This window comes from Oreochromis aureus, linkage group 20 (assembly GCF_013358895.1).
Source record: "Oreochromis aureus strain Israel breed Guangdong linkage group 20, ZZ_aureus, whole genome shotgun sequence".
Taxonomy (NCBI): domain Eukaryota; kingdom Metazoa; phylum Chordata; class Actinopteri; order Cichliformes; family Cichlidae; genus Oreochromis; species Oreochromis aureus.
This window is the reverse complement of record NC_052961.1, coordinates 34,135,188-34,148,962: the sequence shown is the minus strand read 5'-3', so window position 1 is coordinate 34,148,962 and position 13,775 is coordinate 34,135,188. Positions and strand designations below refer to the sequence as shown.

At 39.2% G+C, this 13,775-nt stretch overlaps 1 protein-coding gene across 1 annotated transcript in view; it reads right to left on the bottom strand.

Moving 5' to 3' along the window:
• The window catches only part of atp2b3b (ATPase plasma membrane Ca2+ transporting 3b), a 71,524-nt gene that overhangs the window by 44,259 nt on the left and 13,490 nt on the right, over positions 1-13,775 (bottom strand). Inside the window, exons 3-8 of the mRNA XM_039605025.1 lie at positions 8,821-9,018; positions 6,651-6,908; positions 4,223-4,348; positions 3,694-3,819; positions 661-702; positions 380-544 (exon numbers count right to left, since the gene is read on the bottom strand). Coding sequence (XP_039460959.1) covers positions 380-544; positions 661-702; positions 3,694-3,819; positions 4,223-4,348; positions 6,651-6,908; positions 8,821-9,018 — 915 coding nt within the window. The remainder of the gene's footprint in view (positions 1-379; positions 545-660; positions 703-3,693; positions 3,820-4,222; positions 4,349-6,650; positions 6,909-8,820; positions 9,019-13,775) is intronic.

Sequence of the window (13,775 nt, the reverse complement as noted above, 5' to 3'; positions counted from 1 at the left end):
AGAATTGCTCATTCAAGACTGCATTGCATTTTATGTTGGGCCTGTAGTGACACATGCCAAGCGAATAAAAACCCATCGTTCACATTCCTGTAGAAGTTGAGAACATCATCTTGCACACATGCCTGTTTCTGAACAGTAATACAGCATCTTTCTACCCAAGTCTTCACACTTTCACACTCAGAGCTTCACACTATTCCCACAATTTGTTTTTCATACTGAGAAACCCATACATTGTTGCAACAAAAGCTCAGTAGGACATACAGCTGCAGATTCTACTTTTTACAGCTACTTTGTGCAGATTCTACTACTCTGATATTTTAGAGGACACCGAAACTATAAGGGCGTGAAATTCTGCCCGGTATAGGGATGAGTTGTGTACCTGCTTTGCCAATCTGAACAGCCAGCTTTGTGAGCTTTCCCTGCAACACACTCTTCTCTTTCTTTGGAACATTGGTCTTCTTCTTCTCTCTGTCCTCTACCTCTCCTCCTTCTGCACTCTTCAGAGGTTGCATCTCCATGGCAACTCCCCCATCCTGTTTTTTGGCTGAAAAACACACACAGCACAAACATTTGAAAACTGTAAATGTCTTCAGCACCTGACAATAAACTCAACAACAAACTCACATTCAAACTAAACTCCAACCAAACACAAGCCTCTACCTTTGTTCTGATTGTTCTCCACTGCACCATCAGGTTGCTTTCCTGAGACAAAAGGAGGCCAAGTTAGACAGAGTCATAAAGGTCAAAGAACAAGAACACAAAAAAATAGAAACAGAAAAACACACAGAACAATACTAAAGGGAACAGTTCATACTTCATACATTGGGTTATACAAGAGAGTGAGAGACATTGTCAAAGGTATTATCCAAAGGTAATCCACATAATCTGATATCACCGCAATGGTGTTCCTACAACATGATGACCAATGTTACTCTGGTAGTCACCTCACACAAATGGTTTTGGCTTCATGACATTGTTCCAATCAGTGTTTTCTCCATTAAAAAAACAAAACAAAATAGGACTAGAAACAGAGATCAGGCTTCTCTTGACTAGCTTCCTGTAAAATCTAAAATTGAATTGAATTTAAAATCATTTTATTCACATACAAAGTCTTGAATAATAAGGTGCAGCCATATCTTAAAGACCTCATAGTACCACATTATCCTAATAGAGCACTTTGCTTTCAGACTGCAGGTCTAATAACTGAAGGCTCTCCTCTGTGGAACCAGCTCTTGGTTTGGATTTGGGAGACAAACACTCGACGATTAGATTTAAAACATTCCTTTTTGATAAGCTTATAGTTACGACTGCATCAGGTAACCTTGTAGCATTCCTTAGTTACACTGCCAAAGGCTGCTGGGAGATTTCTTGTGATACACTGAGCATTTCTTCTCCACTAACTTCTTTTCAAGCCCAGATGTTAATGTCCCACTGCTGCATATCATTATTTTTTGTCTTCTCTCTTTTCCAATAGCTTGTAAGTCTTAATATTTCGTTTCCCCACTCCTGCACACCCACCACAACAACATGAGCTGCAATGACAGTCCCAAAATAACATCAATATGATACTGCAGGATGAACATCAACACAGTGATATCAGATACACAGTGGCATCATACGGCACTGTCACTTTCACTGTGTACACTATGGGGTCAATTTGTTGAGGAAAGGAGTGGGGCGGATAACTTTATGCTCACATACCATTGGTGACTGTGCTGTAACTGGCATCTGTAGTGATGAGCAACTCAGTACTCTCCTCTGTTCGGGTAAATGTGTGACAAAGGAAGGTTTTTGTGGGAAGGGGCACATGAAGGATTTGGCAAAAAGGGAAAAACAAAAAACAGCAAATCAAGAATAAAAAAACTCAAGAAGTGAATGTGTTTGTATGCACAGCTCTGCGTGCGTAATGCATATTGCGTAGAATGAAACCTCAAAATAGGAGACAGATTAAAGAAGAAACATAAACAGCCCCACAGCAAAATCCCACTGCATGAGGAAAAACTAACAAGTTCTGGCATTTGTAGTCTTCTGAATAATGTATTAGTTCCAGTAAACGAGTGTCTGAACGATCCAGCCCACAGAGGCAGCTGCACTGAGCTGCAACACATCCCAGGATGCAACGAACACTTTGGGAACAGAACGAAAACAACAAGCTGTAAGAGTATTTCTTTAATAAAGTAAGTGTCATCAGGCGGTTTGTTGTTGTCTATTTCTGCATTCCAGGAAGATGCGTTCTCCTTTTTCAAGACATCAACAGTAGCAGACGCATTCCAATGCAGAAGTGAGAGCTGCAGCAGTACTGTAGAGGCACAGAAGAGTGCACTAATAATGATATTAACCTTAAGTGCTTCTGAAAGTATTTGTAGCTTCTGCTGTCTGCAGCTCTGCTCTGACTGCAAGGCTCCTACGGAACAAATATGAGCACAGACTAATGCTTTGTACACTGACCAACCAACACTCTTCCCTGAAACTCTCCAGCTGCCTCACTCTCCCCTGCTCTTTCAATAATTGATTCAATCTGCAGCCTCAACCTCTCTCTCTCAGATTAAGGGTGGGGAGGAGAGACAGTGGAGGGTAATGCCAGAGAGAGGAAAGTGAAAGAGGGCACAAGAGAAACAGTGAGAGAATCGGAGAATGACGGGCAAGCTGATAGAAGAGGGGGAAAATGAGAAAACAAGTGGGGAAAGAGAAAGGGAAACAGGTAGTGGAAAGAGAGATGACGAGGATGTGGACTAAATTATCTATGAGGTTAAACTGGTGTGTTTCCTGTTGAAGCTCTTATCTGAAATCATTCAGGCATTCAGCTAACCCCATACACACACACACACACACACACACACACACACACACACACACACACACACACACACACACACACACATCCCAGCACACGCATGTCGCAGTGTGTGAGCATGGATGGATTATGAAACAATAGGCCCCTGGGCACAGACATGTAACAGCCTCCCCCCCCCCCCGCCATAAAAGCAAGACCTCCCTACTGAAGCAGACACAAAAGAAGATGGCTGTGTTATTTGTAGTTTCTGTTTTTTTCTTTGCCATATTGTGTCTTATTTTTATGCTGGGTTCTATGTCTTTTGTGCTTGTTTTGTATGTTTGATTATTTTGTTTCTGTTTCTGTTAGTATGTGTCTCTTTGTAGTCATCTTGTGTCTTTTGATTTTGATTTTGGTTTTTTGTCTGTTACTGGTTACTCTTGATATATTATACATTTTGAATGTCCTTATAGATTTTTCTCATCAGCACAGTCTCATTTAGTTACAATTTCAATGTAATTTCATTTATATAGCATCAAATCACAACAACAGTTGCCTTGAGGCGCTTTGTATTAGTGAGTTTTTTAAGCTTACCACATTGTGAATTTTCATTTTGTTTTTCTTTTGTTTTTCTTTTTTTTTTTTAAATTTCAGTTAAATAATGTTGTATTATGTGTGCCAGATGATAACCAAAAGATAACCTTGTAAAGAAAGGGCAACTAAACCAAAGGTCACAGATGTGATAAAAAAAAGAGAGCTTTATCTCTCTCTACTCCTCTACTGGTTTGAATATATCAAGAACAATACTGCATATATTAATAATGAAGATGAAAATATTTAAACCTATCATAAAGGTGTAAAGCATCTTCAACAAAATGATCGTAATTATTGTCATTTATTGTCTCCACTGAGTCACTTACCTTTCTTCTCTTTCCCATCTTCCTCCACATCTCCAGCTCCCAGGAGAGTGAAGATGATGCCTGTCTGTGAGTTCACACCAACAGCTGTCACCAGCATCCTCCCCGAGCCCTCCATCACATGGGTACCTTTAATAGTTTAGATGAGTGCTACATGTAAAGTGTTGGTCTCAATAGTTAAAGTAAAAAAAAGACAATATGGAGGAAAAAATTTAGAGTTAAGGCTAAACCCTAGCCCTCAGCCAGAGTGTAGACATGAGTTTGGAGACTTGGACTAGAGTAGGAGCAGGGTCACAAAAATACTGACTTGTCTTTTGTTGACTTGAATTGATGGCAAAAAGCTGACAAGACTTGACTTGGTGACCCATAATATTTATAAATTGAATATGTTTGTATAGTTTTACAATCTGTTACTTTACCAGACAGTTATGAATAATAAATATCATCACGAGGATGGGCTTCATCTTCATAGCTGCATGCACACTTGTAATTGTCACTTGCCACTTGTTGAGCAAAAAAACAACAAACAAACCTGAGAGAAGCATGGGGTCCTTATCCACAGATTTGCGTACATGGTCAGACTCTCCGGTAAGAGAGCTCTCATCTATCTTCAGATCATTTCCTTGGACCAAGATACCATCAGCTGGCAATAGGTCACCTGAACATAGACATACACATATCAGTGTGTACACACACTCAGCTTGCTTGTATTATATATCCTCACTGTTACTGCACAGCACCACTTAAATTCACTTGACTTTAACTGCTTTTTATGCCATTTCCCTTTCTCGCTGTCTCTTTTTTATCTCACTGCAGATAGTATCCCCATCAATGCATGCATGCAAATGGCGTGACATAAATACTACAACAAACACAAGAAGGAACAATAAATGTACTGCTTGGAAAAACCAACATCCCTCTGAGTTCCCATTTATTTTACAGGCTGTGATTCTGGATGCTTGAAGCTTTGCCTCAATTCCTCACTTCCAGTCCCAGCATCAACAGAGAGCATCAATAGCTAATGGTATCTTCAGCCCCAGTCATAGAGGTTTAGAGACTGGCTGGTGATTACCTGGCAAAAACTGATCATTAGGGTAAAGTATTCCCCGTAAGTGGTTGCTGAAGGTTCCTTAGAGTCTCTATGATTTTAGCTAAACCACAGTCACACAGGCCAACACAAATGTGTGTTTCCGAGTGGCTGGTGGTTGTTTGCTGAATAAAAAGTGAGAAAAGGTATATGGTGCTTCAGCATGGTTTGCTAGTGACCAAATTACAAGGAGGTTAATGGTGCAGCAGCTTCTTTGTGATCAATTTTACCTAGCAATATAACCAACCTTCAGCAACCAGCTGGTCGGAAAGGCACATTTTTCCCTAGTGATCAGAATTTGCCACGACTGTCTCTAGGCATGTGTGACTGAGGCTAGGGCTGCACGATTAATCGTTAAAAAATCGCGATCTCGATTCATACTTATGTGCGATCTCATTTCCAAATGACAACGATTTAAAAAAAAAAAAAAAAAAAAAAAAAGACGACAACGATTGTACCGCATTTTGATCCGGGACGTAATCTGCATGAAAACAAGCGCTCCCTCTTCCTGCTCAACAAATGACAAGGGCGGAGCCTTATACCACATGATACAGAAGCTGTGCCGTGATGCTCAAATTGGCAGGGAAAAAACAACGGAGAACACGTCAGGGATGACGAGAAAGTGACAGGAGAAAATTCGTCCCGGTCAACCCCCCAAACATCAATAACGGGAACCTTATACAGTGCTTCCCTATACACGTCAAACTCCCGCAGGCACAAAGAAATTACGGAGGCTATTACTTATCACCTGACCAAAGATATATCAACACTGTGCAAAACGAGGGATTTAGGAAAATGATCAACACCCTAGACAAACGCTACACAGTGCCGTCCCGCAACTATTTTTCTATTGTTGCACTACCTGCTCTATACACGCAGTGTCGAGCAACGGTGGAGACAGAATTTCAAGCAGTACAACATTTTGCGGCAACCACAAAATGTGAGGCATTTATTGTTTTTATGTTTATTTATTGTTTTTATGTTCAGTTTCAACTGTTACGAAGTTGATGTGCAGTTAATAAGTGCAATAAATATTTATATTGGAAAAGAAAATCGTGAGAGAATCGTGATCTCAATTCTAAGCAAAAAAATCGTGATTCTCATTTTATGCAAAATCGTGCAGCCCTAACTGAGGCCTTACCTAAAAAAACCCTAAACATATCTGAGTGCAAATGCTAGTTAACCTGTTAAATTATTATTATTATTGAACAAGCTAGCACAAGCATATGTATGACGTCAAATAGTATAGTATATCAAATAGTATATCAAATAGATTTTAGCCATAAGGAAATCACATAATGACCTAAAGCGAAAATGGTGCCTAGCATTAGTTAACATTAAGTTAACTTAACACCACCTTATACAATATCTCTCAGTTGTTGTACAAGATACAACAACACACAGTACATAAAACAGAGCCTCGTGTATGTCTCATCACTGTTTTCGATGACAGTAGCTGACACATGAAGTCGACACAAGCTACACACAGACACAAGCAATAATGTTGACTGTGGTTCATTTATTGCTATGGGTATCATTAATAGCAATGGTTTTCTGAGGTTACACAGAGCTCCCCTAACAGCATACATTATACAGTATGTGTAAGATTAATTATAAAGAATATTTTTCAGCTGTCAGTATTCAGTATTATACTAAACTGAGGTAGGTTTTGTGAAATTTGTACGTCAGCTTTCATTCTTTATTAGATATGTTTGTGATTGACTCTTGTGATTAAGTTTTATTTTATCTGCAGTGTCCTTAGATCTTCTAAATTAATCAAAATACTTACAAAAATGAAAGTGAATGAATCTTTTAATTTGTTGGTATGTTGTTGGTTTTTCTGTATAGGAAGATCTTATAGTGGATTCCTTACCATATTTGACCTGAGCCATGTCCCCCACCACCATGTCAGCCACAGGGATCTGGATGACGTTTCCTTTTCGCACAACAGTGAACTTCTGCTCTTGCTCAATTCGACTCTGTAGACCCCGGAACTGCTTCTCTTTAGACCAGTCGTTAAACGCTGTCACCAAGACAACACACACAACAGAAAGCAGGATGGCAGCGCCCTCAATCCAGCCAGCATCTGCCTCGCCTTCATCCTCTGCACCCGCCGACACATTCCCGCATGCTGAAGATGGAGCAATTGTTTAGAGTGAGATATTTTTTGAACATGCCTCGGAAAATCAATAACTGTCTTCCAAAAAACATCAAATTTCAAATGGGGAGGAAAATAACAGGGGAAAATATAATCAAATGGCCCACTAGAAAAACTGATATTAGGTAAATATCAAAACTTCATCATTGTTTCTGGTGAGTCATAGAGAACAAAACAATATGGCTTAAGCTTAGAAGTGCAGGGGCTACTTTTGACTGCTACTTTGAGCATCATCTAATGACTACACATGGTCACCGCTCTTTGATTTGCATGTGTGGCTGGTTTTACACAGAGCCACAGTGTCCCATATCTGCATCCTCTGATGAGCCCACTTCCTCTCTATCATGACCCTTCATTGTCACAGAATGGCTCACCAAATTCAACAGACCCAATTTGGTGAGCCATTTCACTTTCTGTTTCTTCAGCTTTTGTCTATTGTGTGCTTGTATTTTTCTTCCTTATTTAAAAAGATTCTTATTTTTTTTTCACTCCTCTCTGATTTCACCAAACAACAGGAAAATCAACAGCAACAAAGTACAATATTTTGCTAAACAGAACATCTAGAAGCAACATTTGAGAATGTTTTGATGGAAGTACTTATATATCTAAATGAGATACTAAAAAGCATGCAAATTTGTCATGAGAATAACCTAAATCATCCTGGTTGAGATCTTGGGTAAAATATGTCTACTGGAATGGGACTCTGTAGACAATTTGATGTTTAAAAGTCTCAATGCTGATGCCATTTTGTGCTAAAAAGTAAATGTGATAATAAATGAGCAGCTAACTTTGGGTAAAAAGAAAATCAGGACTAAGAAAAAATCACTTTTGCACCAGGCTAAATTATGTTTATTTCTTCTCTAAAGTCTGGTATTATAGGTAACATAGGACTCTATAGGGACTGACTCACTATTAGATCCACCATTCAAAGAATTGCTCTAGCTTATACAGCATTTTTCAATAAGCTGTAACTGACATCACTGAACAGCTGGCTGACTTTAGTGCTTTTATAAACACTTAATCTAATGCTTTCATACTTATGTCAATTAATTTCTATTTTGGGCACTGTGAGGCCAAAAAAGAAATTAGTTAGTGGTGATTGTTACTATATTTAGCATTTTGGGTTTTTGTAATTTTTGTCTACATTAAGTTTAACAGAAAAAAACACGTTTAAGTTACTGCTGCATTATAATATTTGCTAATGCTGATACAATTTGAAAACAGATAAAACTAAAAATAAATAACTTTGCATTTTTCTCAACTTGTCTAAGGTCTCATTATCTATGCTGCTGTTACACTGTGTTTTAGAATTTCATACTATTCCAGTATTCACAAAGTAAGGCAAAGTCAATTAGCTAAATGCTTACATAGCATTAGCAGAACATATTATTTACTTACATGTGGTTTCATAACAACAGCCTGCCTTATATGCTAGTCCTAGCAATTCTTCTTAGCTTTGCTCTAATATACTTTTTATATTGGTTTCATGATTTGATTTGACCAAGTCTTCTCAACTCAAGTTCCACTTCCTTTTTTTCCAACAGCATTTAGTTTTTCACTAGCAGATTGGATTTGGATGAATTTAGCTCTTCTTTATTAACTTTTGACTTCTCTTTTTACATTGCCATCATCATGTAAATGGCTTGCTTCAACCGTCTCCCTTAGTTTTCTTTTCCAGTGTTTGTGTATTTTCTTCATATAACCTTAACTTCTCCTCTGTCTTGTTCCTCCTCTCTTATCCTACTATATGTATACTGACAATGTCTTACTTTTACTTGTCTTTATCTCATTTTCATTTTTCACATCCACCTGTTCCACTCTTGCTGATAGACTTTTTGTCACACCCTCCCAAACCAGAAACCACACCCTTTGTCCACATCCTCACATTCAGTTTCTTTTCCAGGAGGCTGGTAGAAGGAAAGGCCAAGGGAGATGATGGCAGCGGCCTCCAAAATGATAAGTGTGACGTCCTGTAAGGCCTCCCACACAAGTTCCAGGAACGTCTTGGCCTTTTTGGGCGGAATGAAGTTTTGGCCGAAGGTTTGGCACCGACGTTCCAGGTCTGCCGGATCCCCACTGAGACCTGATAGAGGGAGTGGGAGGATGAGGCACGTGAGGCAAGGCTGAGATAGAAAATGCCATTTCGTAAAATAAATGCTTTAAAATTTACATAGCCAAGTGAAAAAACAAAACACCTTTGCATGCACAGATGTGCATGTTTCATTCCTGAGTGAAGATATATGTGGAGATAAACCAACGGTGTACATAGGGACAGTAAGACACTTGGAATGCGACATACATGCACAAAGCATCACCCACACACCCACAAAAAGCCCTTTGCCCAGTAAAATAATCTCAAAGTCTTTAAAAAGTGTAGCTAACCATGGCTGTATATTTCTTTTGATGAGTTTGTGGACAAGAGACTAGGCATAGAGTCTTGTTGTACTCTCTCTGGAAATTTTAATGGGTGGTAGGGGGTGTCACCTGAGTCCACCTGAAATCAGGAGGACTGTTGTTGTCAAAAGTCTGTCTACACTCATCATGGGGATGAATATCATGGTTGATTTGGGTGTTTAATGACTTCTTTGAACTGTTCCTTTTCCAGGGTGGAATGATTGTACACCCCATGTCATTATGACTTTAAATAATTTTGAATTTATTTTGGATTTTCTCCAATCCAGCCAGAGTCAAAAGCATACATACAGACTTAAATATATACATACACCTAAATCTTTTAAGAAGTGCTGCTCAGTGTTCTACAATTTCTTTTAACTAGACAAGGCCATAGTCTATTAACTTGATTATGTTTGACTGTAACTGTAACTATCATTGCCAGCACAAAAAGGATATGCTTTTTAAAAATAAGGGAGAAGGGAGAAGTCAATGAACTCAGTAAAGATTTACACAGATTAGGAAGGTCTTTGACAATGTTTCTAAACAAGCATAGATTGTTACTAGATTCCAACATCTTTGCTTCAAAGAATTCGAGCTATTTGGATGTGTCACCACTTTGCCAACGTCTAAAAGAAGAAACAGATGAGATCTGGCACTATATAAATTGACTTGAATTGAATTGAACAGAACTGAATTGAGAGACATTTGCTTATAATGTTCAAGAATAACCCAGGAACCATCAAGGCTCAAGCTTGTTCTGAACTAGTAAACTAGTAACTGCTGAAACATCTCTGACTGTCAGCAGTAAAGCGAATTTTACACCGCTATGGACTGAGCGGGTGCCAACCAAGAAAAATCAGCACCTTCAAGGTCCACTGAAATTTGCAGTTGCCTTCTGGAGAAAAAAAATAGAGCTACTTGGCCACAAGGATGAAATGCATGTTTAGAGGAGTAAAGGTGAGGCTTTCAGACCTAAGCACAATACACGGTAGTGGTAGCCTCATGCTCTGGGGTTGTTAATAAATTAGATGGAATAATGGAGAACTACCTCCAAATTTTTCAACATTGCTTCAGATTAACAGCTAAATGGTTGAAATGTGGACACAACCAGTTGGACCGATGCAACAATGATCACAAACACACTGGTTTTTGAATGGATAACATTAAGCTAAGAATTGGCCTTCCTGAAACTACAACCTCAAACCTATAGAACGTTTGTGGATTATGCTGAAAAGCCAGATTCAGGAAATACAGCTAATTTAAATAAACCTGAAGAGATTAATCAGCTATCCAAGAATGGATATGTCAGCAGCTTGTTGATGGCTACCAAAAGTGGTAAGGCTTGCTTAGAGATATTTAAGCAAATATTAATGGGAGCTGTATGTATTTTGATCCTGTGTGAATTAGAGAAAATCCAAAATAAATTTACATTCAAAATTGTGAAGCCAGTTCTTTTTAAAGTATTTAAAGCTGTATGCTGTACAGCCATTCCACCGTGTAATCAAAAGCCCAAATTTACCATGACATTCATGCCCATGATGAGTGTATGCAAACTACTGACTACAACTATACATCTATGAATACATCTCCATCCTCACCCTCCTCTCCCCTCCCTTAATGATTCCGTTTCCATGGTGACTAGGACATCAGGACCAGGACTTCCTGTCTCTAAGAGGTTTCTGCCCAGCAACAGGTGATGTCATTTCTCCCACATGGTAGGTTTGAAGCAGAATCATTTTTTTCTTTTGTGATTGGCCGCGGGGGATAGGAAATGGCAATTTGTATGCTACTGTGGTTGGCTGAGCTCAATGACTGTGTGCGTGCTTGTGTGTGTGTGTGTGTGTGTGTGTGTGTGTGTGTGTGTGTGTGTGTGTGTGTGTGTGTGTGTGTGTGTGTGTGTTTTGAGACATCCTGCTCCAGCACTCTTGCAGGAGAGGAGTCATATGTAGCTCCCAGCATTGCTGAAGAGTTGTGTGGCAACAGGAGAGAGAGAGACAGAAAACAGGTGACCTTATGCTGAGTAATTGTATCCTCCTTTTATTAGTCCCGCCTTTTCTTTCTCATCCATCCGCTCCATTCTTCCTGTCCTCTTCATCCTCTTCCATAGCCTTTCTACTCCTCCTCCTCTTCTTTCTCCCTCACTCAATCTCCCCTTGATGTGTCCTTGACAATGCGGCAAGCTGTTCTAGCTTTTCCTCCTCAACCCCTCACCCACATCACACACAGACACAAACACATACACACACACAGTTTATCTTATGCCCTCTTTCTCATCATTTCTTCTCCCATTCCATGTCTTCAGTGTTGGTATAATGGTCTCACACTGCAGTGTTCTAGTATCCATACACTGTGCGTAAGTGACAGAGAGAGAGAGAGTGCATCCATGCAGATCGGTAGATCATGTTACAGATGATGTTCAGCATTAACTGCATCATAATGTATACTTGTGTGGCGTGTTTTCCCTGGTGTTTCTGTTTGTGCAACACAGTATATACCCATTGTCTCCAATCTGATCTGTCAATCCACATTCCAGCTCTATGTTCGGCGTGATTGTAATCATAGAGAGCAGAAGAAGCAGCTTTTGTTGGTGTGTCAGATCTGGAGCAGAAAATATTTCATGGAAATGATCAGCCACAAGTTTTTAAGCACATCATTACAAGGTGGGGATAGGAGCATCTTTTTTCATGTATGTTTGCACTTTGGCTGCTTTGTCGCGTGAGATGACACCATATGTGATTTGTGAAGATGTGAGAAGATGGTCAAAGTGTGTGGAGATCACCATTTGTGTGTGTGTGTGTTTGTGTGTTGTTTGCCAACTGTGCTTTGTAGGGACATCTGCAGATACATTACACCCTGTCAGAGGGGGAGAGAGTGACTGTGTGTGTATTTATGTGTGTGTTTTTACATTAGGTTTGTTGGGACTTGCTGCACTGACTCCTGACCAGCTCACAGTATCAAATTAGCAACACTCAACACAGACTAGGAGCCTGTAGCTACAGACTGTAGCTTAACACCCACCACCCCTCTCATGTTTTTTCAATCTCTCTTCTCTGTCTCTCATTCTTACACACACATCTCACAGATTTTACTTACACTTGAGTACACACACACACACACACACACACACACACACTCTCAGTTCTTGCTCTATTCACCTCTCTCTGTTCATCACCATCTCACAGTTCTCACTCTTCTTTCACTCTCTCTTGCTGACTTCCCAAGCCAACTTCTCTCTGCCATTGTGTTGCTAGGCTACAAACTAGTTGAAGGAGTGGGTGTAGTGTGGTACCACACCCCTGGTAGAACACACAAGTGTGCACATCTATACATACACAAATATTAAAGACACAAATATCCAAAATCTAGTTTGGCAAATTCATTATAACTTGATCTTTGGGAATCATGTATGGCAGAAAGAGAGACTGCATGAACAATTTACAGCACTGCAGAAGAAATTAGTTGCTTAATCAGTTAGTTGTATGAAAAGATCAGCTGACTTGTTTAGTGTTTCTCACACACACACTTTGCATGTTCTTTTTATATCCGAGACAACATGTAATCAACATAGTTTTGAATAATACACAAACTTTTATTTTGACTAAATTGGTAACCAGCTAGCATAATCTTTCCCTTATTTCCTTGCATGCAGGCTGGAGAGGTCTGTGTTGAAGCCAGTTTGAACGTCCACCATTTGAAATGCAGCTGGCGATGGTAATTGTTCTGCTATATTGGATGTGGATTTCTGCTGCAAGTTGGAAGGTCACTCTAACCAGAACCTGAACCAGCTGGAGAGTCAGCGATGCTGTGTTGTAGCTCACTGAGTCTGCAGAACGAAAAGAGGAATACTGTTGCCAGTGGCAGTGCAAGACTATAAAGATGAAATGTGAAGAACTCATAAGACAAACACCTGATTATTGTTATATTATTATTATTATTATTATTATTATTATTATTATTATTATCATCATTATTATTATTATTATTATTATTATTATTATTATTATCATGTTACAAGATATTGGTAGCATTATGAATTCATTTAAGAAAGCGTGGGTGCTCCTTTCTCTCATACACAGGAACACACGTGCAAATGCAATATAATCTAATTCTGGGGGAATCACTCATTTATTAAGTTAAAATTCATCTCCTGGTATTGTCAATCTTCTTTTGTCTGCTAGATAAGAGACTTTCTGAATAAGCAGCTGAATCAGTTTAAACACCTGAGTGGGGCAGGGAGGTCTACTTGGTTAGCAGAACTATCAATATAATTGTGACAAGATTAATTCCTAGTTAATCTTTTTTCCTAAGTTAATCACAGATGGAGCTGTTCACTAAGTTGCATAAAAAGATAAAAGCTAAAATACATTTGAGCCAGGCATCATTCTCAACCCTACCAAAGTTTGATAAACACTGACATTACATATTTAAAAGTTTCATACATTGCCA